The sequence below is a fragment of the Rhea pennata genome, chromosome 20, assembly GCF_028389875.1.
Source record: "Rhea pennata isolate bPtePen1 chromosome 20, bPtePen1.pri, whole genome shotgun sequence".
NCBI lineage: Eukaryota > Metazoa > Chordata > Aves > Rheiformes > Rheidae > Rhea > Rhea pennata.
In genome coordinates, this window is record NC_084682.1 from 12337775 (window position 1) to 12361463 (window position 23689).

The 23689-nt window shown below is 47.1% G+C and overlaps 1 protein-coding gene and 2 non-coding genes across 4 annotated transcripts; 2 read left to right on the plus strand and 1 right to left on the minus strand.

The window, feature by feature from the left end:
- The first annotated feature begins 8116 nt into the window (after positions 1-8116).
- On the plus strand, positions 8117-8199 carry TRNAS-UGA (transfer RNA serine (anticodon UGA)). Its single transcript has one exon. It is a non-coding gene; the product is annotated as a tRNA-Ser (tRNA).
- Positions 8200-8728: 529 nt separating this feature from the next.
- Positions 8729-8800, minus strand: TRNAE-CUC (transfer RNA glutamic acid (anticodon CUC)). The gene has a single exon. It is a non-coding gene; the product is annotated as a tRNA-Glu (tRNA).
- An 11305-nt stretch (positions 8801-20105) lies between these two features.
- LOC134149287 (C-C motif chemokine 5-like) lies at positions 20106-22284 on the plus strand. 2 transcript variants are annotated; one of them, XM_062592241.1, is made up of 3 exons: positions 20106-20331; positions 20851-20962; positions 21606-22284. In XM_062592241.1, exons 1-3 carry the CDS (start codon positions 20259-20261, stop codon positions 21670-21672), a joined length of 252 nt encoding a protein of 83 aa, XP_062448225.1. In that variant the 5' UTR covers positions 20106-20258; the 3' UTR covers positions 21673-22284. The 2 variants fall into 2 exon arrangements, with proteins under 2 accessions (XP_062448225.1, XP_062448224.1); XM_062592240.1 differs by having other exon boundaries at positions 21637-22284.
- The last annotated feature ends 1405 nt before the right edge of the window (positions 22285-23689 follow it).

Below are 23689 nucleotides of genomic sequence, written 5' to 3' on the forward strand. Positions count from 1 at the left end.
TCAGCTCAAGGTCAGGAAGAAGAGCTGGGTGAGTGTGAGCATCCTATCACAAAGCAGTAAACACTCACTAGTAGCACACAGATCATGATCGAGGAGCCTAAAATTTCTCACAATAAAAAGACACTAATGTAACTAGAAATTGCAGGTTCAAAAATAAACAAAAGGAGAGATTTTCTTCACATAGCACACAGCTGTGAAATCCCTAGATGCAGAATGAGTCCAAAGACTAAGCAGACAAATTCACCGAAGAAATAACCTCCCAAAATGTGTTAAATTGGAAGACTCCAATACAGTTCAGGAAACCAGGACAGCAAACTGTACAAAGACAGAAAGTAGAGGGGAAATACCACTGCATGTTTGCTCATTTTTGTTTTTATTAGAGGTTTTACCAGTCCACAGTAGCCCTAGCAGATTACAGTATGTATCTTACTTTACCTTTGTAGCTGTGTCCAAGGATGACATTTACCTTTCTCACAACAATATAGGAGTGTTTGACTGATGCTCAATTAGCATCGTCTGTGACCATAACTATTTTCTATTCCATCAGATAAGTTATTAATAAAATCACCAGATAATGGTGGATCCTGAACAGCCACTCATGGCTCTCTTGCATTCAAGAGTGACCCACGGATAATTCTTGTCTAAGTAACAGGTTAGTTAGTTAGTTTGGCACCCACTCTGTATTGCTTTCTTCTAGACTATGCTTTCATAGTTTGCTTAAAAGAATATAATTTGAAGCTATGCCAAAAGCCTTACTGGAACACATCTGTGATGCCTTTTTATTCTTTGTCCGTTAGATTTGCTGCCCTGATTGGTTTGGCATGATTACTTGACAAGCCCATGTTGACACTGGCTCATCACCTTAGTCATTAATAAATAATCAAACAAATTTCCTGGTTCTTTTTTTCTGAAGATCTGTACTGGATTTGTCCTAATCTGTGTCCTTCACGCTCCTCTATTCTCAGAGAAAAATGTCACAAGCTTGAAGATTTCATCAAAGAATTCAGGAGAGTTTTGTCAGATCTTTAGACATCACAACCTAAAATTCTGAAAACTTCTAACCCATGTAAATTAAAAGCTGCAGCTTTGTCAGTATTATGAAAAACACATGGCTTTTATTGACTTTTAAAGTGAAGACTGATACCAGGAAGGCAGTAAATATTTTGGCCTTCAGACATCATAGGCTGACAGCTGTCCCTCTCCAGCACATTGTGGAGCTGTGTTTTGTTCTTTTCCCTTGATGCATCTATTGAATGTGTGAGGGCAGCAAGGCTTTGTAGCAGATTGGTGGCAGCAGGGTCACTTATGCAGGGGATTCGGCATCTTTGTCTGTCCATGAGAGTTAGACAAACGAGAAGAGGGGAGATGATGAGAGTGCTCCAAATTGTACTGTCTGGAGTGTGTGAGTTGCACATGGAGAGGGAGCATCTGTGAAGCACCCGGGGGCCGAGGGTAAATTGTGTGTTTGTGCACAGGAACTGGGAAGCTATGTGTTCTACAAACCTGGGGCTGGCAGCTCTGTGGTGGTATGTCCTCCCACCCTGGGGAAAGCACATTCATGTAGAGAATATGGAGTGCTAATGCAGGGAGAGCCTCAGCTCTTCACTGCGGGAGTTACATGTCTGGGGTCTGCAGCTCTGTGATTTACTGTGGGTGTGAGGGGGCGTGAGAGTTGAAGGCTATGTCGCAGGCAGCTCGGTCTAAGGGGGAGGCTGCACTGGGGTTATTGGCTCCTCAGTGCACGTGTGTCTGCGCCACGTGTATCTACAGCAGCTGATATTTGTGCCAGGCTGGCAGGAGAGGCTTGGGGCACGAATAAGGGTGCTGAGCTTCCTTGTACAGAGGTGGGAGCTGAGAGTGATGGATGGCACAGAAGGTTGTGCTGGAAGGAACTGAGAAGTGGCAATGGTCAGAAACCCACAGGTGGTGCCCAGATGCTGCTGGTAAAGAACAAAACAGTGGTCAACGTGCTCTGGTTCTGTGTGCACTGAATGGGGTACCACATCTGCTGGCGCTCCAAGGCCATGCCACAGTCTTCCATGCCCTGCCCCGTGCTGACTGCACAGATGTCCACTGCATTTACTAATCTCAGAATATTCCATGGCACATCAATGTTTTAATGCCAGAATTATGCAAGATTCAAACTACATAATGTATCACTAATTGGCACTCAGATTTTTTAAAGTGGAATTTCAATTCTGAACTACAGAAATCCTAACAACTGATGTACCAAGAAATAATGCTGTTTCATCGGATAAGAAATGAGTTATTTTCAGAAGAAATCCTCACCTACTGCAGTACTGTTTTTTTATGATCATTCTACACAACTTAATACAAGTTGTTGTGAGCAGGCCAGAAGTCACTGATGTTCAAAAGGAAATTCTCGTTGATAATCAGTCACGCAAATCCCCAAAGATTAAGTTGCCAGTCTTTCCTACTGTTTAAATATTTTCATAGTTTTTTATTAAGCCAAAATAAATAAAAAGAAAATGTGAGGAAGAAAATTGTAAATTAATATCTATCATGTTACCTTTGAAAAAAAAATAGTGAAGGTTAAGTTTTCAGGAGCTGAAAATACAATGTAAATTTTTTGCCTCAGAAGAGAAGTTCAAAATTAAAATCAGAAGCTGGCCACCAGTATCATATTGATTCTAATCACCCTGACTGAAGCTCTACCTTGTCTACCTATCAATCTGCATACAAAATGTACATAAGCAGAAGTCCCCAAAGCATTATGTATCTAACTTCTTGCTGAAATGAAGGGACGTGAGTCTTTAAACATATATATATATATATATATATATATATATGAATATATCTGCTAGCACTGTTAGGTATGGGATTTTACTCATTAGGAGGATAATGCTTACAATTCCAGGTATCTGAAAGGTGGCTTTGCTAGAACTTTTTTGTATTTTTGATATGTATTATCACAATTGCATAGGTACCTCAGAGACGGTCTGGGAATCCCCAGTTGTTACTGATACTCTAAAACTACAAGGACAGAGACAGTACCTGCATTCAAAGATATGCATCATCATTTGCAGGTGGCCTGATTGCCAACTCTGAGGATCAGAGCTACTTGCCATTTGCATTGCAGATGTGGCATTAGATGTGCCCTTCCAATTACTCCAAGCCTAGGCACATCTGAAATGCCCAGGGCATTCAGCTGTCCACTGGGAAGCTGTCCTATGCCATCCCCAGATAGCAATTCTGGTGCTTTGGTGCAGCCTTCTGAGTTTCAAGAGAAACCAGGATAGCTTGTCATCAAGGCTGCTGATCATTTTAGCAGAGCATGTGAGAGATTTGGGCAGCCAGTTATGCAGACAGTCTATCAAGCAACAGGTTCCTCTATAGCATCTCCTCTCTGTTCTTAGTAGTGCGGAGTTGATGATTTCCTTTCTTTCAGGCTTCTTGGCATTACTATTCAGGTAAATGGAAATATCTTAGGCTGTGGATCTTCACCTGGAAATCCTGATGTGTATCTGCTAACCTGTAGCTATGGGGGGCTTATTCAGGTGCAGATTCAAACCTATAAAGCTCCTTCTTCACCTGCCAAGGACATATTCTTCCTATATTTCGAACTGTGGTTTTATTTACATATTTGTGACCTTGCCCAGGGCACTGTGGCACAGAACAGTGACCACTGCTTCAGAAAACAGTGTCCAGCACATGTTCTGGTCCAATAAATGGCCTTATGATGAAGCATTTATAAAGTCATGAAGTGAGTAGAATAAGGAAGCATACAGATATGCCGTATCTAAGACTGGATACAGGCTTGCTACTGGATAAACCCAGGTGCAGATGTAAGGGACTAACCCCAGAACAACAATGTGATTTGAAATCTGTTCAATTAAAAACAAAGAAGCAGTGGATTGAGCAATATTTTTTTCCTTTACTCCTCTTCAACACAGCTGGGAGCTGCAGTTCTCCCACCTAGAATGCTTCCTTTTTGTACGTGGTTTGGACAGATCTACACCCATCAGCCAGCAGCTCTGGAGGAGGGAAGTATGCACACTAGGAGCATCTCGCCTTCCACCCTGAGATGATAACTGAAGAGGAATGCCAAAAGGAATGTGCCCCATGCCCAAGGCACAGCTCCCTTGGGGTCTGGCCACTTCTGTTTCTTTCATCAGCAGGAGCTTCACGTGGTTGCTGTGGGGCTGATAACAGCAACAGATGCTCAAGAGACAGCATCACAGGTCCTTGCAGCACCACTGAAGTGCTCTGTTGAAGAACTGCTCCAGCTGTATGAGGACCATAGAGGAGATTCTTATCCATTTGTGAAGATCACCTCAGAAGGCTTAACCACTCATCAATGCCCAGGGATATGAAGCCTTCTTAGTGCAGGCCTCTGTCAGCTGTTTTGATGAGGTACCTAGGTGAGTGCCCAGTGGCTATGTCCACTACATAGTGGAAACAGGTGAGTCCCCCATTCCTGCCAGCAGACAGAGGCAGCACCATCAGTGACTAACAGTTTGCATTGTGGCTGTTTCCACAGAAGTTATCCGTGTAGATATTGTCCATTGCCATACTGGATAGCTGAGTGCAAGGTGCAGGTCCACAGGGCAGCCTGAATGCTGTTTCTTCCATTGCCAACCTGCATCCCTCTCCACAGTCACTGATGTTGCAGGGACCATGATGCAACTCATTGGGGTGTGGTGTTCAGGCCTACCTCTGCTCTGAGAAATGGGCCCAGTTTCCAGGACATAAAAGCTGTGGAAGGCCGTCTGTGCCTTTCTAGTACAATGATAGGGCACACCATACCCACCAGGACAATAAAATCTTCAACTCCTCCCCATGAATCAACATTCTCCCTGTCCCATTTTTTAGTAAAATGGTCCTTCCATTCCTTTCTGCTTTTCTTTTACTTTGTGATCCTATGCTCAGTCTGGAGAATAGGAGATGGCTTCCATAGAGCTGAGGTTAACAGGTCTAGCAAGAGACCTCTGCTCTCACTTATACTCAAACAGGAGAAGGGTTTCTCTGGTTTATATTATCTTCTTGCTCTGTAGCCAACTTCCATCTTGTTCCAGAATCTGGGACAGCTGAAACCAAAACAGGAGCAGTTGTCAGGCCCCAACAAAGCCACAAGGAGAATACATGGCTTCAAAAGCTCCAGCTAGTTATTTAAACAAAGAAGGATTGGAAGAAACTTTAGGTACTCACTCTAGTTTTCAGATGTGCGACACCAGCTGCGGGACTTAGGAGTCATTTGCCACAGTGGACTCTTCCTGAATTTGATTTCCCCTGAGATGATTTCTAGAAAGGCTTAACACACAAGTAGGTGAGGAAATTTAGCACAAATTTCTGAAATTGATTCAATGCTTAACCATGTGAAGGCATGTCTGCAGGAACCCCAGACCCCAGATTTGTTGGAGTTCATTAGTATTTACCATGCACAAGTAGTAGGTCTTCTCTGGAACTCAATAAGCCATATTAGAACCAATAAGATGCTTAAACATGTCCATCAGGACACTATCAACAGGACAAGTTGTATTCAATATTGTGTCAGGTAATGTGATGCAACAGTGACCATAGCATGCCGAGTCTAGCAAAGTCAGCACTCAAAAAAAGCAGTCACTTTTTCGAAGCTTGGAGGATAAAAGGGTAAAAACTTGTAAGTGGAAGCATAGTTTGAACTACTTCTCTGAATAAAAAGTCTGTCTCATGAGTATAGCTTTTCTCGTGGTTTTCTATATTGCATAATATTGGAAAATGATACTTATTTCATGAGAAGAGCTGTCACTTGTTCTATTGACCTCCATTTTTTTTATAAACACATCCTGTTCTTTCTATTAGGCAAGATTGTTTTATCTGTAAATATCAGAAGAACTGTAGAGATGTTCACAACCAGTGATACAAGATTAGACAAGAAAAAAGGTCAACAAAAAAGATCTCTAAGTATATTTGTGGGAATTCTGACTAGTGCAACAAAAGCATGAGTCAATCCAGGCTGCAGGGAAAAAAAAAAAAAAAAAAAACAGATAGGAATCTGGTTCCTCCCAGATCCTGGCTCTGGAGCACTTCAGACAATCCTTTTGCCCTCTGTTCCCCTCCAGAACCCTCACTCAAGCTCTGGTCCTCTCCAGGCTCCCCTATTTCGGATCCTGGTGCTCTCCAGGCCCCTCTGTTCCCTCTCTGGTCTTCTCTAGGTCTCTTCATTCAGGTCTGGAGCCTAATGGCCCTTTTCATATGCACTGTGAACCCCCTCAGTACTTTTCATTTGGACTCTAATAACCTAGTCCTCCCCAGGCTCCTCTGTTTGATGCCTGGGATTCTAGCTCTGAAGAGTGTTTGAATCCTTGCCCTGAAACAAAACCTGCTGTCAATATGCATAAAATGAGTAACGAGAAACAGCTCGTTCCTGACCATAGACCTTATGCTTACAAAGTGTGCTGAGCAGGACTCTAGCAGCTTTCCAACTCTGAAGGCTCTCCACTCTGTGAGCCATACTCAGACTTGAACCCCCAAGCTGGCACTTCCTAAAGAGTTTGTATCCATCCATTGCAGCACTCTTGTCATGTGAGCTGTGTGTGAATCACATCTCCATGACCCAAAGAGTTTGTAGGCCTATAACTGCACACAGGCTTCTAACTCCTCCTGTTCATTCTCCAGTGCATGCGTTAGTGTACATGCACTAGGCATTAGCCTTCAGAGGGGCACCCAGATGTGCTGTCTTCCTAGAAAAGGCTTGAGAGCTTTCCCCATAATGTTGTCTCATATGCCTTTCCTTTTTTACTTCCATACACTTGTTGTAATTCCAGTTCCGACCTGTTTTGTTGATTAAGAGGTCCCTTCTGCTTACATCACCCTAGACCTTTTGTTTGCCAACCTTGTCCACCACTTCCTTGCTTGACCTTTCATTACTATCTCCTACCTCTGTCATTCCTAGTTTAAAGCCCTCCTCACCAGGTTGGCCCGCCTGTTGGCAGAGATACATTTACTCCATTTCATTAGGTAGATCCCATCTCTGCCAAGCACTTGTTCCTTGAATAGATTCCCACTGTCACAGAAACCAAAACTCTATAGTCAACACCGGCTGTCAGGTGATGATCTGCAGGATCCACTCAGTCCTCCTCAAGCCCTTTCCTCTCACTGACAGGATCAAGACAGCCATGCTCTTGATGATCCACCGCAGAGTTACGCAGTCATGTTTGAGAGACTTTCCCGGTCTCTCCTGGCAGTATTGTTAGTGACCACATGGAAGAGCAGCAGGGTGTAACAGTCTGAGTCAGATCAGCCTCAGCAGCCTTTCCACAACATGCCAAATATGAGCCACCGGCAAGCAGTATATCTCCCTAAATAGCAGGTCAGGCCAGCAGATGGGGCCTCTGTCTCCAGCAGCAGGAAGTCTCCAACTACAAGTTGTCACTGATTCCTCTTAATGCTCCTGTGTGGCCAAAGCTCCACTGGCAGAGGTGCTCCATTTGAAAGAGTCCTCAGCTCCTCATTAGCTGCAAGGAGAATGAACCTATTCCAAAGTTCCAAGTCTTCCAACAGAGAAATAGCCCAACCCCTTTTCCTATTGCCAGAAGTCCCCAGCTTCCAGCCTTCACCATCATGGGAGTTTCCACATTCTGATCCTATAGGCACTGACTCTTCCTGCCCTCTGCTGCAGGTAGAAGTTCAGGATCCTGGAGCTGCAGAGCCTCAGAGAAGATCCAACTGATACCTTGCTTATTGTCTCTGATGCTCTAGTCTGGTGACCTCCTCGCTTGACTTGTCAGCTCAGCTTCTTCACTACTGCACGCAGAAGCTATCAACCCCAGTCTCAGCAGGAGGTCCTAGCAGCTTGGCGAGTTGTGCCCTCCATCTGAAGCTCCATCTGAACTGAAGCCTCAGATGTTGCAGGGACAGTTATTCCAACAGCTGATGGGGACCAAGCCCTGTGTCACATCACTGCCACAGTTGAGGATGTATATGCTACTCTGAGCAGTATTGCCAGGTTTATCTTTGCACCCTGCTGCACAATTGCTTCATCTGTTGGGTGCCTCTGAGAGCCATGCTCTGTGCCTTGCTGATAGAGAGGAGGTGAGACAAGATGGGATGCAGAGGTCCAGTCATGTGCCTCTCCCAGGCTGTTGTGCAACACAGCATAAGCTCAACATAAGCTGCTGTGATGGCCGAGCGGTGAAGGCGTTGGACTTGAAATCCAATGGGGTATTCCCTGCGCAGGTTCAAATCCTGCTCACAGCGGGTGCTTTTACTTGTAGCCCCTGCCCTCTCATCACCAGGATGGAAGGACAGACACCCACCCATTATTGCTCATAAGAATGACTCGAGAAGAATTGCACAAAGCAATTTAGTAGTCTTCTCCTTACCTCCAGGTCTGACACTAGCTGAGCTCTTCCCTTAGGAGGATTGAGGTAGAGGCAGGCAGTAAGGCAGTAAGTATGACATGATGCTCAAATGTTTGCAAGCTGACATATACTTGTCCTTATTCATACTTGTCCTCCTTGTCCATGGTTGTACTTATTTCGTGCCCTGCACCTGTAGCATTTTTCTGCAGGGGGGATCTAGCTTGATGGCGGGGGTTGGAGGGAGGATGGGCCACAGCTACTCCATACAATTACACAATTCATCCAGCCCTGGAGATGCTTCCTCTTCCTAGAGCAAGTCACTTGAGCTGTCCAAGAGCTGCAATAGGGCAGCTCTTGTCCCTGGCGTAGGACAATTCCACTGTGAAGAAAAAGGCTTGGACCTTCCATAGAGGGTGAGAAGCCCCTTCCCTGACTGGGAATTGAACCCAGGCCATGGAAGTGAGAGTGCCAAATCCTGACCACTAGACCACCAGGGACGAGGTGAGTGTGTTTCTGGTGATGGCCAGCAGCCTGGTTCCACAAGGACAGACGGATCCATAACCTCACAGCCCCAAGCTGAAACCAGCAAAACTGGACTTTACAGACTTTCTGGGGGACTCTGCAGGGATTTGTGCTCCTTTCTGCAAGACATGACATGGGGGAGACCCTTTGTCTAAGGAACCCTGTCCCTACCAGACCCAGGAAGCAGAAAGTGGCTACTCAGGGGCTCTGATCACCACTGAAAGCAAGTTTAAGACAGGGAATGGTGACCAATGGTTCAAGTGAGAAACTAGCAGTCCCTGGGGGGTTCACTAGAGAGGTTCAGTGCTGCTGATGATGGAGCAAGGTCCCAATTTATACTGTTGCAAACTGGCAGGCTCAGATGCCACACATCACACTGGACACAGTCAAGCTTTATGGTTCCTAATGCAATGGTACAAGGACCCTGGCTCTTGGTGTTCAGCCAGGGTCCCCTACTAATAATCCCCTAGAACAAAGCAGAAGAAAGTGCTAGGGAAAGTGTGGGCCCACTGCTGAAAGGGATTGAATGGGACAGGGGCCCTGGTGATGAAGGATGCAGAGAAAGGCAGAGATACTCAATGCCTTCTTTGCTTCAGTCTTTACAACATGCCCAATGCTGTTGCATAGAGGAGTTCTCTGTGGAAGAGGTTTATTCCCCCTTGTATTGAAGACCTCAGGAACACATTAACAGACCTAAATGATACAGGCAAAAAAATACATGAGTTAGTATATTATCATGACTGCCAATCCTCTCTGGATACATTTCAATCACACCTGAGCATCTGAAGAGCACCAGATCTTCTGGTACAGTAATGGATACTGCAGAAAGGACAGTTCGCCTCTCACACACCTCAGCAATGGCTGAGTGTGGGGAGATCTGTAGGAACTAAGCTGTCCTCCAACTTTCTCTCTCATCAAATTCCTCTCATGTGTCTGTTTCAAATTTGTGAGTAGGAAAATACAGGTAGTGACACCCACATTTCAAATGTGGAAACACTCTTATTTTATTTTAAACAGTCACCTGACAGCCAACATTTAAGTTTAGCCTACTTTCTATTTGCTCATCAATGTTTGTGTGACAATCTTGCATGAGAGCCCAGAATGCTTTGTTTTGTTTTGTTTTGTTTTGTCTGTGGATAGGGAGATACAAAATTCATTGTCAGCAAAGGAAAAAAAATGTAAGAGTATGTCTTGGGGGGGGGGGGGGGCGCAATCCGGTCTATCTGCCTGTGTGGGAATGGGAACACTGAGGGGGAGGCTCGGTGAGGGAGGTGCCTGAGTGTGGAGGAGGACAATCTGAAGAGAGAACCTGAAGAGTGTGATGGGCTGCTGCAGAGAAGCCTGGACACGTACAGGGAGTTGTGGTCTAGCCTATGTTCCATCAGGGCTTGGGGCAGGCAGTGATGTAAGAACTAATCAGACTGGGTTGCTATTTGTGTAGTTCAGCAGAGGAAAAGTGTCTGCTAGGAACAGCCTAGACTCAGAGGCATTTTATGCATGGGAAGATTTCCAAATGCCCGAAGGAGCTTTGGTCTGGGATGACTATGAGCAGTAGCAGCCTCCAGCTTCACCCTGCTGAGCAGCAGCCCTGAAATAGGGGCCCTTGGGGGAGCACCACATCCCATCTAGCATCCCATCCTTCTGAGATGGCTCTGGGCTGGAATTTCTTGAGGGAGACTCCCTTATTATCCCTCAGGATGGCATTGGGGCAGCAGGAGGGCAAAGTCAGGACAAGAGGATGTGCAACTCCACCCACTGTCTGTAGCAAGTGTCCTCAGGTAGCTGGGCTGCCCAAACCCACCACCCCATTGCTGGGAATTCAGGGCAGGCAGAAATAGGGACTGTCCTGAGGTACTCATAACACATTGAGCAGCTGGGCTGCAGGGAGGATTTGACACTCTCCCTGCCCCCCTGTCCCATGGAACTGGAGTCAGAGCCACTTCATCGGGGTCAAGGCAACTCCTTGTTTTTATCAAGGCCCTTTTGAGCCTCTGAAGTGCCTATGAAGGATGTGGAAATGCCTTCCTTTCTTTGCCAGCAACTGCCTAGGAAAAGGGATAAGACATTTTTCTCTGGTTCAAGCCTGATAGATCTCTTCCCATCTCAAAGTGCTCTGCCCTGCCCTGCTCTTGCAGAAAGATATGGGTCCTGGTGGATCCCAAACCACCTCAGTGTCTTGCCCTGAGTTCACAGAAAGAAATTGCTGCCCAAAGTAATAAGTATCCAGATCAAGTGCGATAATGCTGTTATTGAGGGGTTAGAGCATTAGTGAGGAGCAGGCAAGGAGAGATCCAGTCCTTGAAATAGGCAAAGAGAACAGACGATACATGTGCAACTCTGAAGACTTGAAGTGTTTCCTTAACAATTTTTGTTATGATGATTCCTTTCCCCAGATCTGAGACTGCATCATTTTATAAGTTGTTTGATTTTCTAAATAGTTCTTAGCCTTTGACCTCCAGGCCTTAGACTATATACTATGTAGTATTAAATGGTGTTACTTTCCCAGGCCATAGCAGGTATCTTCTTCATTTGCTTGGCTGTTTTTTTCCTGCTTCTTTGTTATATTCAGACCATTTGTGGTCACACATCTTCAGTGAACAGTAAGTGATAATCCATATGTGAGCTGTTTACATCCCTGCAGGATCCATTTTCAATATATGCCTGCATTTCCGAAACTTTTGTTACAATCCCACTCCTAAATTCCACTTCATAACATGTGACAGCTGGTATGAAGCTCAGGATCAAACAGCAAATTCTCATCACAAGTTCCTAACAGATCTAAAAGGCTACAACAGGGAATGGCAAAGCTAGTGCAAGGCCAAGTTAGCATAAGGATAACAATGTGGCAGTACTGTTTTCTACAGGCAACTTTGTCAATACACTTCACTTTCCCAACCCTCCATCATACAGCTCCACAGGAGCAAAAGCAGAGAGTCTTCTGCAAAATCTGGCAACAAGACATTGAGCAGCATTCCCTCTGGAGGGTGGCTAGAGCAGTATCTTTGAAATTAGGTCAGATGCCACTCCAGAAGGCAACCAAAAAAACATGCCTGTTTTCTCTGCTGAGAACAGCTTCTTTCATTCAACAGCATCTGAAGGAAAACTGCCCCCAAGTTGCCTCTCATCAGTACTCCAGAGCTTGTTTGTCAGGGCCTTGTCAAAAGAGGCTGCAAGCTCTGCAACCTCTTCTTCCGCTTTGTTTCTAGGGGGTTGGCTGCCATTGATACCAACTCTGATATAGCTCAGCTGGGTAGCCTGCAGTTCAACTACTGTGAAAAGCACTGAGAAAGAGCTGGGAGAAGCCACTGCTCTTCCCTGCCTTGTTATCATCCTCAGTTCCCTTCTTCCCATCCCTCAGAAAGCAGTTAGCCCTTGCTGCTCCCTGACTGTCCACTCAGACCATTGCAAGCCCTGAAGCGAGCACTGGGGAGCTTAGCCATCTGCACGTGCAGGGCCTCACCCCACTCTAGCACCTGCCTGTGTCTATCTGACAAGTATTAGCTGCTCAGCGGTAATAATCTCCCAGCTCTCCACATGGAGCATGAAGACCATGTTCAGCATCACTCTTTGCCCTGGAGCACCACTTTGGTGATTGCAGTCACCTGCTGAGGCTGCCTCCTTGGTGCTCTGGCAGGGAGCCAGCCAGCGGCAGACCACCCAGCCCAGGTCCAGACACATGCCATGAAAAATGAATAGAGAGAAGGAGCCCCTGCAGCCTTCTCCAGGCTAGGACTGCTGAAGGTCCTCAAAGTTGAGGTGACTGGGGCTGCCCTGCCCTGGAGTCTGGGCTGCGGTCAGCCTCAGCTGCCATTGGAAAGGTGCCTAGAAGCTCTAATTTCCTCATAAGGGACTTTTTTTCAGCACAAGCGATGCTGTATCATTGCAGTGAAGTGTCCAAAGCACTTGGGAAGAAGCGTGCAGCCTTGCTGATACAGGAGGACAGGAGCAGGAAGAGATGTCAGGATGCTGTTTTGGGTGCCCCAAAACAGCAAGGGACCAAAGCTAAGCCCCAAGGTGAATTCCGGGGCCTGAGCATTCAACTCTCAGAGGGCCAGTTGTGCCTGGCATGTCTGCAGGAGGACCCAGAGGGGCATGGCGATTCCAGGAGCATCTGCAAGAACTGTGATTGAGATGGGTTCATGGGGTCTGTTTTCAGGGTTGTGCAATGGGAGCAGGATGCTCTGCTGCAGAGAGAAGCAGCCAATTAACATTCTACCCACAGGAAAGACTGACAGCGTAAAATGTGCATGAACACATTTTCACACATATTCACCAATATCCTGTGAATACAGTGTTTGAAACTCAACAAATGCCATCACCACCTCTTTCTGCGCAAGCAGAAATGCTTGTGCCCCCCCTCCCCATCCTTACCCCAAACACCTGACATAGCCACTCTGTCCGTTTGTGCCTCACATGTTTCATGGAAAAAAACAAACAAACAAAAAAGAGCCAGGCTAAGTCAGGTAGGCAGGGACAAAAACAGGCATTTTCCCATTTGCTCTTAAAAAAGAGGCATTCTGCTATATAGAACAAAGCAGATGGGCTTGGTATGGGACCGCTACTACTTGAGTGACTGCGTGGGCAGCACAATCGGGTGGTGCAGAGCCCAGATAGTCTGCAGGTACCCCCTGGGCCTCTGTCCAAGTGCAAAGAGCTCAAGGTAGGGCCTGTATGAATCCAGCAGAATTCCCACTTTGGTCCTGTGGTTCTTGTAAGCATATCCTCTGGCAACTGAAGCCAGAGAAGCAGTTTGCAGAGGCTTTGGAGTATTCCTTCCATTCTACAAACTCCCGATGGGCAGTCAAGCTTACCGATAGGTTGTTAAGCTACTCCACTCCAAGTGGAATTTGAAGTCTCCTTCTATATACAGCACCTTAGATGACAGCAGAGCAACTTTCTTTTAGTGACTGAATCCTCTCCAGGCAGGGTTGGCTCTGTAAGCCTTACAAGCAGCAGTGAATCCAGCTCTCTGTCTCCTTTTCAGTGCCCTGCTGCCAAGGCTGGGGTCACTCTGATTTCACCTTACTGAGATCTGGATTTGGCCGTTGGTATTCTGAAGACAAAAGACTTCAAGCAAACCAAATAGGAAACTCTTCTGTTGAGTGTGTGAAGTCATTGCTGGTTTTCCCATTCTCCTCCTAGTCCTAGAGGATGATAGTAGGTGATGTGTCTGCTGGAGTCCTCTGAACTATTGCATAGATGGCAGGAGCACTGCCAGAAGTTCCTGTGTTCCTTTGGGTGAGTGCACAGCCATGGGAGCACCACCAGTGTCTCTTTCCCCACCCTTTGGGTGTCACGCTGTCCTGCAAGTAGTTGCATGAAGAGTTCTAGTGCCAATCAAAAATAATGTCTTTAATGAGTGGTGAGGGCTTGTCTGCTGAAAGGGCTCTGCAATAGGTCAGCATGAAGTTCTTGCTGAGTTCCGGTGCCAACTGGCATTCTGGCTACTTTCAGTCCTTCTGAAAGCCCTAGTCTAGCTGTTCTCCTGCAGCATATGTGTGTTTGCATGTGTGTAGGTGGGCATGAGGGATGACAGACAGTCCTGAACCTTCCTCAAATACATGAGATGGCAGACTTGGTGTTTGTGAATGGTATCTCAGGTGCACCCAGGACATACCATGACCTAGACATCACCTATTGCCTGGCTGTTGCCCCTAGTGTTTGCACATGAGCCCTAAAATTAGATGTAGGAAAAGAATATGCAGGGAATAGTATTTATACCTTCAGTCTAAACCCACTGTTTTCTTTTACACTCATCTGAGTCTATTCAGCTTCTACAGGGTTTCTCTGTTTGCATTGCTTAAGGTGTAGATACTGAAGGAAAGAACTCCAGCATCATTTCCTACAGAAGAGCACAGATGGCCTGGCTGATGATCCCTGGCACTGAGAGTGAACACTTGCCTCAGAATGGGAATTGCCCACCCTCAGCTCCTGCTTGGCTGGAAGAATTGGCACTGCTCAGCTGGCTGAGCAGAGCCTATGTGTGTAGGGACCAAACACAAGGGTACCTGCCTCCTGCAGGGAAGAACTTGGGAATGCCCTGAGCCTCAGAGACTTCCATGGGGAGCACAGCCCTATCCTCTTACTGAAGGAAATCCATTGCCAGATTCACCAGGGAGAAGGTCACCCTCTGAGACCTGCATCTGAAAGGAAAAGGGCCCTGTTTCCAGAAAGCTGAGGGGTCCTGCAGCTCCTGCTGAGCTGAAAAGGCTGCCTGAAAAGGCAGGCTGAAAGACTGCCTGAAAGTCGAGTGTTAGAAATGAATCATCATGAAGTCACTTTCTATCAACACCGCTTGGCCCTTCTTATCCAGGAAACAAGCCAGTGCCTCTGATTTCTTCCCACTCTCTCATCTACTCCTGCCAGACTGGCTAAAGAGGTTTAAAACTCAAAGAGACCTTCCCATTCCAGATGCCAAGAGGCAGGATCCACTTGTTCAAAACACCTCTTGCCTCTGTTTCCTCTGCCACCTGTCCTGGGAGCGGAATATAGCTGATAGGGCATATCACAGTTGCTGGAAACCATTGGACCTTGTCTGAATGAGGGATGTTTGCTCTGCTGTTACTTCTCCAAATATTGTTTAAAGGATGAAGAGAAAGGAGAGGAAAATTTCCAGAATCTGTAGGTCTTCCCCAGAACTTCCCAAAAGGTATTATCTTGTCCCTTTTTATGTCAGGAGTGGGTGTGGAGCAAAGCAACATTAATGTGCTGTGACAAGTCACCAATCAATTTTACCTTATGCAGAATATTTATTCTTCTTCCTTTTTTCCTTTTCTGCTTCCAGGCTGTTACAATGTCTGAAATGGAGATGTTGTCTATGGCTTAACACCAACTTAGAGTTGGAGACAATGACTTTGTAACTGTTGGCAAACCAGTCAGCTTGCCATTACACTCCAAATTCTCTTCTATGCCATTAAACTGAGTTTAAAAATTGGGAGTGAAACTTCTGCTAGCAGGATTTGAAATCTTCAGGCAGAAGAGCATGAGCTTTCAAGGGGCAGGAAAAGAACATCTGGGCAAACAGAGATGCATTTCACTTCCCACTTCCAGGGCAGCCCTCTTCTCAGTTCATATTGCTGTCCTTCAGCTGGAGTCAGGATCATCCTGGCCCAGGGAACCTCCTGCTCTCTTCCCTGGAAGAGTTATGGAAGGACCCTGCCATGGCTAGGACATCCCTTGCTACTAAAGGCACTCTGCTAGGAGAAAGCAAGAGCTGGGTTTAGCTCTCTTCCACAGGTAAGGACCCCAGATCTCTCTTCAGTGCATCATGACTAGCAAACAGGTGTGAGTGCAGGAGGTTAGAGGACCTTCATCACAAGTGTATTTGTGTGTGAGTATGCAGGTGCATGTATGTTTGGTGACCCTGAAGGCAGTGCCTTTATGGAATGAGAAGGGATGCAGAGGGATCCCATGTTCCTGATATAGACCCTTGGCACCCAGCTGCTCCCCCTGAGGCAGTACTGGGTGCCCAGAGAAACAACTCCAGAGCACTCTCAGAGAGCGTATCAGCCTTGGTACTTATGCAGCAAGACATCTTCTTGGTGCCCAGGACAGCCTATTCAGGGTGACAGAGCTGTCTAGGCACGACTTTGGTCCCAAAGAAGAGTCAAATCAAGCAAAGCGGGACCCTCAAGTGAAAGGGGAAGGAAAGAATCTGGGGTGACACTTTTGAACTTTGCTGCCTCAATTCTGCTCAACTGCTGCCCTGAGATTCAAGTCTTTTGTGAGATAGAACCTAGTAAGACATGTTAGGGCCACTTCTTTGCCTGGCTCTGGGGACAATTTCCACTCCTTGACACTGCTCTGAGCCAGCTCACCGGAGAGCAAAGCCTAGCTGGCCTGAAAGACTGACCAAATGCAGGCCTCTCCAGGGCCGAGGGGAAGCATATTTATGAGGAAGCTCCCATTGTTTGCACAGCCCTAATAGAATAAATATTGCTGTCTGGATAGCCACTCCTCTTTAGTGTGAAATTCAGGAGTGAGAAGTTTGAGGCACAGATCTGTGCTCAGCTTAACCCAGGTTCAACGCCCAGAAGGGCTGTGAAACTAGAATCTCTGGCCTGTGAACGTCATCCTCCAGATACCTAACCCACTTCTTTTATCTTTTCTCTTCTTGGGAAGAAGAGTGTATTTCTTCTTCTTTTTTTAAAAAAAGTAGCCTCCAAAAGGATCCAGGGCATGAGTGAGTCATGGGAAAATCAGGTGCTAGCACAGGTCTCTTTCACTAGCAGTGTCCTAACAGCAGTGAAAGCTAACTGCAAACTGGGATATATTAGGAAGAATGTAGCCAGCAGGTGGAGGGAATGGATCATTCCTCTATACACAGCACAGGAGAGGCCACATCTTAATACCCTCTTCAATTTTGGCCTTCCCCAGTAAAAAAAAAAAAAAAAAAAAAAAAAAAAAAAAAAAAGTCAGCAAACTGGAGCAAATCCAGCTGAGGCCACCAAGAATGTGGGAGCTGGAGCAAATGTTGCATGAAGAGAGGCTGAGGGCTCAGGAGGATCTAAAGGCAGTGTTTCACTGAAGACAGAGATACTCTTCTCAAAGATGCATAAAGAAAGGACAAGATGACACAGGCACAAGCTGCTACTAAGCAAATACCTGTGGGGCATAAGGAAACATTTCTTTCCCATGATGGTGGTGCAGATATGGGACTGGAACCAGAGCAGTGGTGGAATCTCCATCCCTGGAGATATTCAAACCTCAGCTGGACAAGGCTATCTATGAGCAACCTGACCTGGCTTTGCAGGTAGCCCAACTCTGAGCAAGGCTTGGACTAGAGACTCCAGAGCCACTTTTTTGTGAACCTTGAGCATTACTGCTGCAGATCCTCTCAGCCACTTTCTTGGTGTGGCCTTAACACCCTTTTCCCATTATTCCTGACCTTCATGTTCTTCATCCTTCGTGCTCCCATTTTGTATCAAAAATAGAGTGGGATACAGGTACTACATGAAACCCAAGGGAAAGATAAGGAGCTGAGTCCTCTTGCTTAGCCTTTGCAATATGCTGTGGTACATGGAGCCAAGAAAGCTCTTCCAGAGAGTGGCTTCGAGCACACGGGAGGTTCGCCCAGGTGTGAGGGCACTGGCTGTGGCCTAGTACTTTCACTTCCTGCTTCTGTGAAAGCTTTCCTGTCTCCCTGTGGGCAAGTCAGTGATGGTCTATCTCATAGCATGGCCCCAAAAATCCTGTCCTCTTTGATACTCTCCCCTGCTTCTGTGACAGAAAGCCTGTGACATTTCCTCTATCACCACTTGTACTTCTAAGATCACAGCCCTGAGGATTTGGGGCAGAATCCACTGCTTCTATCACAAAAATCTGCACTGGGCTGAACTCGCAGAGCGGGCTGCAGGATTGGGCTGCACAGTGATCTCAGGAGATGCCTGACATATGGGATTATTCCATCCTGTGTGCGTGTCAAAGAAGAAAGAGTTGTGTTGGACTGAGGTGCAAGTGTCCTGTGTTTACACAAAGATCAAAGATATGCAGATATCATGGTTTCAGTTGCCTCTACAAGCTCTAACAGAGTGTGAGCTCTGTCAGTCCTGTGGTTGGAAAAGTGTCATTATCTCTCTGTGGTTTCTTAGATTGCCATCTTGGTCTGTCAGATACTTTGTCATAGGCGGTAGCAGTCGCTGTCTCCAGCAGCAGACCTGGAAACGTCAAAATAGATTCACTTGCACATGCCATAACTGGACATGATCTCTGGTTGTAATACCAGTGGGAGGAAGGGGAGGTGAATAATTACCAGTGCACTGAACACATAGAGGAAGCAGCCCAGAAAGGTGGATGTTGGACATCAGAAGCATGTAGTCATGATGAGTAGGGCTGTGTGTGGTCATACTGGGCTTACAAATGCCAGGCTTGTGACTGACACACACGGGTGGCTGGGAACCACCATAGCATGTCTGTGTGTTTGCAGGCAGGAAGGTTGCATGTCCCTCTTTAGATCTGCATCTGTGCAGGTCTAGCTCAGATGGATGAGGATGTTTCTTCTGCAAAATGACAAAAAGCTCTAAAAAGACCTCACTCCAAGGCAGGTGGTGGAATGTAAAAATTTATGCTCTATGAGCACTACTCCCTCAAGAGAGGAAGGTGAGCTCGTGGTTGCCTCGTGAATGGCAGTCGTTGCTGGAATGGGGTGCAAAAATACCTGGAGAAACCACAGGCTCTGAGCTGGCAAGTTTGGTGCTTGTTGCAGAGAAAAGTGAAGCAGCAAAAGGGAGGAAATGTGCCCTTGGATGTCCCAGGGAGCTCATTATCTTGGGGGCAGCAGATAGTGTCTGAGGGCTCCAGGCAGGTCAGCCTTGCAGTGGTGGGGGGGAGGGAGGACACAAATGCCCCTACTCCCATAGCTGAAAACTCCATATCAAAGCCTCCCATGACTTCAGATGCCACACAAAGCGGGCTTTCAGCATTTATGCGAGAGCAGATACCTCTCCATTCCCTGAGCAGCAGGAGTTCCCCTCACCAGCAGCTCTCCATCTCTGCCTTCCATATCCTACACTGCACCAACCCCCAATAGTAGCTGCATTTGTCCCCCATCTCTGGAAGATAGTATTTCTAATTTCAGATTAGCAAGCCAGATCTCCCAGGCAAAGACTCTCCTTCTTGGCTGATTCTGGTGTGTATTAAAAGCAATTTAGAGTTCATGAACTCCATTTGGAAAGCAAAAATATTGAAATTTTTGTGTTTCAAGCAACCCTGATTGCTGCCCCCGGAGGCAGTTATAAACAGCCCCCAAGGATGGCAGACATCTTTGCTGCCTCTGCACTCAAGGAGCAGGGATCAGACTGCCTGCTGCCTGTGCTGCCCCCACCCTGAGTGTGTCCCAGATCCACCACAGGAGCAAGGAACCCTTGGCTATTATACTCTCCTGTAGCTGCTCCGTCCCCAGGACATTTTCATCATCCAAGAGCTGCTACTAATTGGGAGTCATGTTGTCCCAAAGTCTGAGTGCCTATGTACTCAAGACCCAGGGCCTTGGAAAAGAAATTGAGTTGGGGACCTCCTGGCCCCTACCTTGCTAATCCTTTGGGGAGGCTTGCTGAGTCTGTTGAGGTTTGCTATCATACTGGTGAGTATAACTGTGAACCTGCTGCATAAGGGCTGTCTCACATCCTGACCACAGTATAGCCCTCACTTGGGTGCTGAGTGCTGATTTGTTCAAACTTACCTCATTGCAGAAAAGGACTAGTCTGGTATTTCCTAGGTCTGCTGCTTCCTTTTTTTCAGTGTCTCTGAGGCAAAGGTGCCATGACATCAGCTCCATGACGCTTTGGAAAACCCAAGTGCTTGCTTCAAAATCTAACTGTCCAGGCTGCCTAACATCCCTATAAAAAGCAAGGACTCTCCAGTCACCTAGCATCAGACGCAGAAGGAATCTACTCTGGTCCTGCCTCTGCTTTTGCAGCTCATCCCCGACTCATAATGAATATCTCTGCAGTGGCGGTCTCCATCCTCCTCATTGCTACCCTCTTTTCTCAGGCCTCTTCGGGTCCAAGTGAGTACAGCTGCTCTCTCTGTTCTTCTAGGGATAGAGTTTGTCCTAATGGACAATAATCTTGAAGCAGAGCTGGAAAAGATGATTTGCAAAGGTTGAAAACTTGAGTAAATAGCTTTTCCTGCTTTCTTGGGACTAGTTTTCCTTTCTAGTATCCTTTTCTCTTGGGAAGGAGATGACGAATTTTACCCTGTGAACATCAAATTTTTAGCTTTGATCTCCTCTGACTTTATTGGTTGGCTTTAGAAGTGATCCCAAGGTGACTGAGGGGATTTTTTGCCGTTGAAAATGAGAAGGCACAAAGGTTAATAAAACACCCTAGCAATGAGCTTTATTAAGCTTTGATGGTCACTGTAATTTCTTGATGTCCTTCTGGGGAAATAGGCTCTTTCTGGAAAGAGAAGAGGACTCCACAGTTAATTTCATTGGGTGGTTGTCCATGCTTTCACCTGGGGTATGTGTACGTTATCTTCTTGCTATGAGTGATAGATTCACACTGACCTTCTTAATCCCTTCCAGTTGGTGCTGACACCACTGTGTGCTGCTTCAGCTATGCCTTACGGAAGCTCCCTCAGAGTCATGTGAAGGACTATTTCTACACCAGCAGCAAGTGCTCACAGCCAGCGGTTGTGTAAGTATCAGCTCCTGCCCTGAGCTTTCTATGAAAGGCTCTACCAGCCTTTGGGTTCTACCTCAAAGTTGTTCCATGTCTCCCAAGGCTAGGAGTGTGGCAGGGTGGGGAACAATGTCTGAGATAAGGAAAGGGACAGTCAGCTCAGGTATCCTGCACAGCACGTGAGAACTCCTTCTTCTTGGCTGAGAAATGAGGCCATCCTGGTGCTAGAATAAGATGTGGAGAGAAAGGCTCTGAGCAGACATTAGAACCTCCTCATGGCAATGAGCCCAATGCAAATGTGCCAGATTTGCAAGATTTGCATCTGGCATATACTAGGGGTTCTGAGGCCCACAGATGCTTGCTCCAGAAACACCAGCCACCCACACACTGTATCCAGGCTCATCTTCACTCTGGACAAGGCCATGAATGTTTGAGTGTAGGTTGCTCCTCTCAAGAGACCTTGAACTCTTCCTGCTGTCTGGATTTTAGCAGAATCTCACATTGCCCTGCAAGCTTAGGAAAAGGGTTTGGGCAATGAGAATGTAAAGGGGTGATGATCCCCTCAGGAGCTGGCCTCAGTAGCTGAACAATTAGTGGGCACCCAGGAGGTGATCCAAGGCCCTGGGTGCCACTTCAGCATATGCCTTTCCCTCTCTAGGGCTGTAACACCTCCCTGCCTCTCCTTACAGTTTCATCACCAGGAAGAATCGGCAGGTCTGTGCTAATCCTGATGCCAGGTGGGTGAAGGAATATGTGAACTACCTGGAGCTGCAGTGAGGGCTGAGAGCTGAGAGAAGTCTGCTCCTGTGAGTCCTGCAAGATTGTCCAGCAAAATCATTGCTTCGGCCTAAAAATGCTACTGCTGAGCACCAAGGCCAAAAGCAACTTCGGGGCCTTTGAAGTTCCTTTTGTTTTGCAAAGGCATCATTTTTCTGTTACAATTTAGCCAACCTCATGGGCAGCTGCAATGCTGGGGACCTCCTGGCCTTGCAGATCTCCCTTGTTGTAGCCTATTGTATGGTCTGTAATGAAACTCTGTCCCTTTTTCGTGCCTTCACTGCTAGAAGGGGAGATGGACCCTTATCTTGAAAGTTATTTGTGAGAAGTGGTCTCTCAAAGCCAGGTATGAATACTGTCATGTAAACCCAGACTGACATCCCAGTCAGCTGGCTGAATTTCAGCATGTGTGACAGATGCTGTCAAGGATGTCTCTCTCCTTAATGGGGGAATTGGTATGTTGATTATTTACTGGATGTTCGGTGTGGAACCACTGTTCAGCATTGTCAAAATACTGTCTCTTGCCTGTACCAGAGAATAAAGATTACCATCTCTCTGTGTCATGTCTAGTAGAGGCTGCTTACATCCTACCCAGCCCTTGAGGAGGCCAGGGAACACATGGTCTTTTGTGGGGGCTGGGATGTGCAGGAGCCCTTCTGCTGTGTAGCCCAATACCTGCCCAACCTTGGAGCTGGTACTGAAAGTGTTGGTGAGGTAGGACTGAACTACAACCATTTTGGCAGAGGCAAAGGAAGAATTCTGGCTCTCCAGGTAGAAATTTCTCAGCCTCCAAAGCCCTCAAAATCTTCCCTTCTGCATCATCTCCACACTCCCCAGCATCAGAGGCAGCATCACTGCCCCAGCAGCTCCCAAGGTCCAGTCAATCCACCCATACTGCAGCCTCCCAGCCCCCACCCTGATACCAATCTGGCCCTCTCCTCAGCCCTTTCCCTTTCTGCCATATCAATAGTGAAGGTCCATGAGACCAGCCCCATTGGACCCACAGGTGGACCCACTGGCAAAGAGATGTGTGTGAAAATGCAGCCCTCATCTGCTGCTTCTGGGGCTCTCTGCAGGCAGGGGCCCTGTGCCCAGCAGCTGTTTCTACTGCAGTGTAGTGAGTGCAGGCCAAAACTTTGCAGAGCACAAGGGCACAGGCAAGTTTTCAGTGCCTAGCACAAGAGAGTCCTGGGTAATCCCCAATCAGGGAAGGGCCGCAGGGCCAGGACAGCAGGGCCCCTTGCTTTGCAGCCCTGACAGATCCCAGCTCTCAATACTGAACTCACAGTGCTTTCTGCTGGTAAGAACAGACTAGACTCCATAGTATGGGCAGCAGAGGGAGCACCAAGATGTCTGTACACACATCCGTGCCAAGAGCTGGAATGACAGTCCCAGAGCAGACCCCTGGATCTCTGCATCCTGGCAGACCTCTCACTTTCATGGTATCCAGGCATCAAGGGATGTATGTCCCCAGTGATAGAGTGGGACCTCTCCAGGTCCCACATTCTTAGTGACAGATCAGCAGAGTAGCTGCCCCTGGAGATAGGGATTAAAACTGTAGGAGAGGGGAGGTGCATGCTGTGGGCTGGATGCAGGACATCCTGCCGGAAGGGGAAATGGAGGCATCAAAGAGGCATAAAGAAGAAAGAGATAGGGACTTGGAGTCCAGGAACAGAAAAAAGAGGTAGGGGAGGGAGAGAGGCAATGCTGTGGAGGAAGGGCACCCCAGCAGTTAAGTCTGAGACAGGAAGCGTGGTGACAGGTCAGTGGTTGCTCCCCACCAAGGCAGTGAGAAGATGCTGTGGAGTAGAAGATGCCCCAGCTGAGAGGTAGCATCCCCTCAAGTTAGCCTGGCTGTGGCCCCACTTGCCTTCCAGTGATCCCATGCTCAGCCTCTCCTGCAGACCCCAGAGGAGGTTTTGAATTTCACGAGAAGATCCTCTGCAATCATAATGCATCATCTGC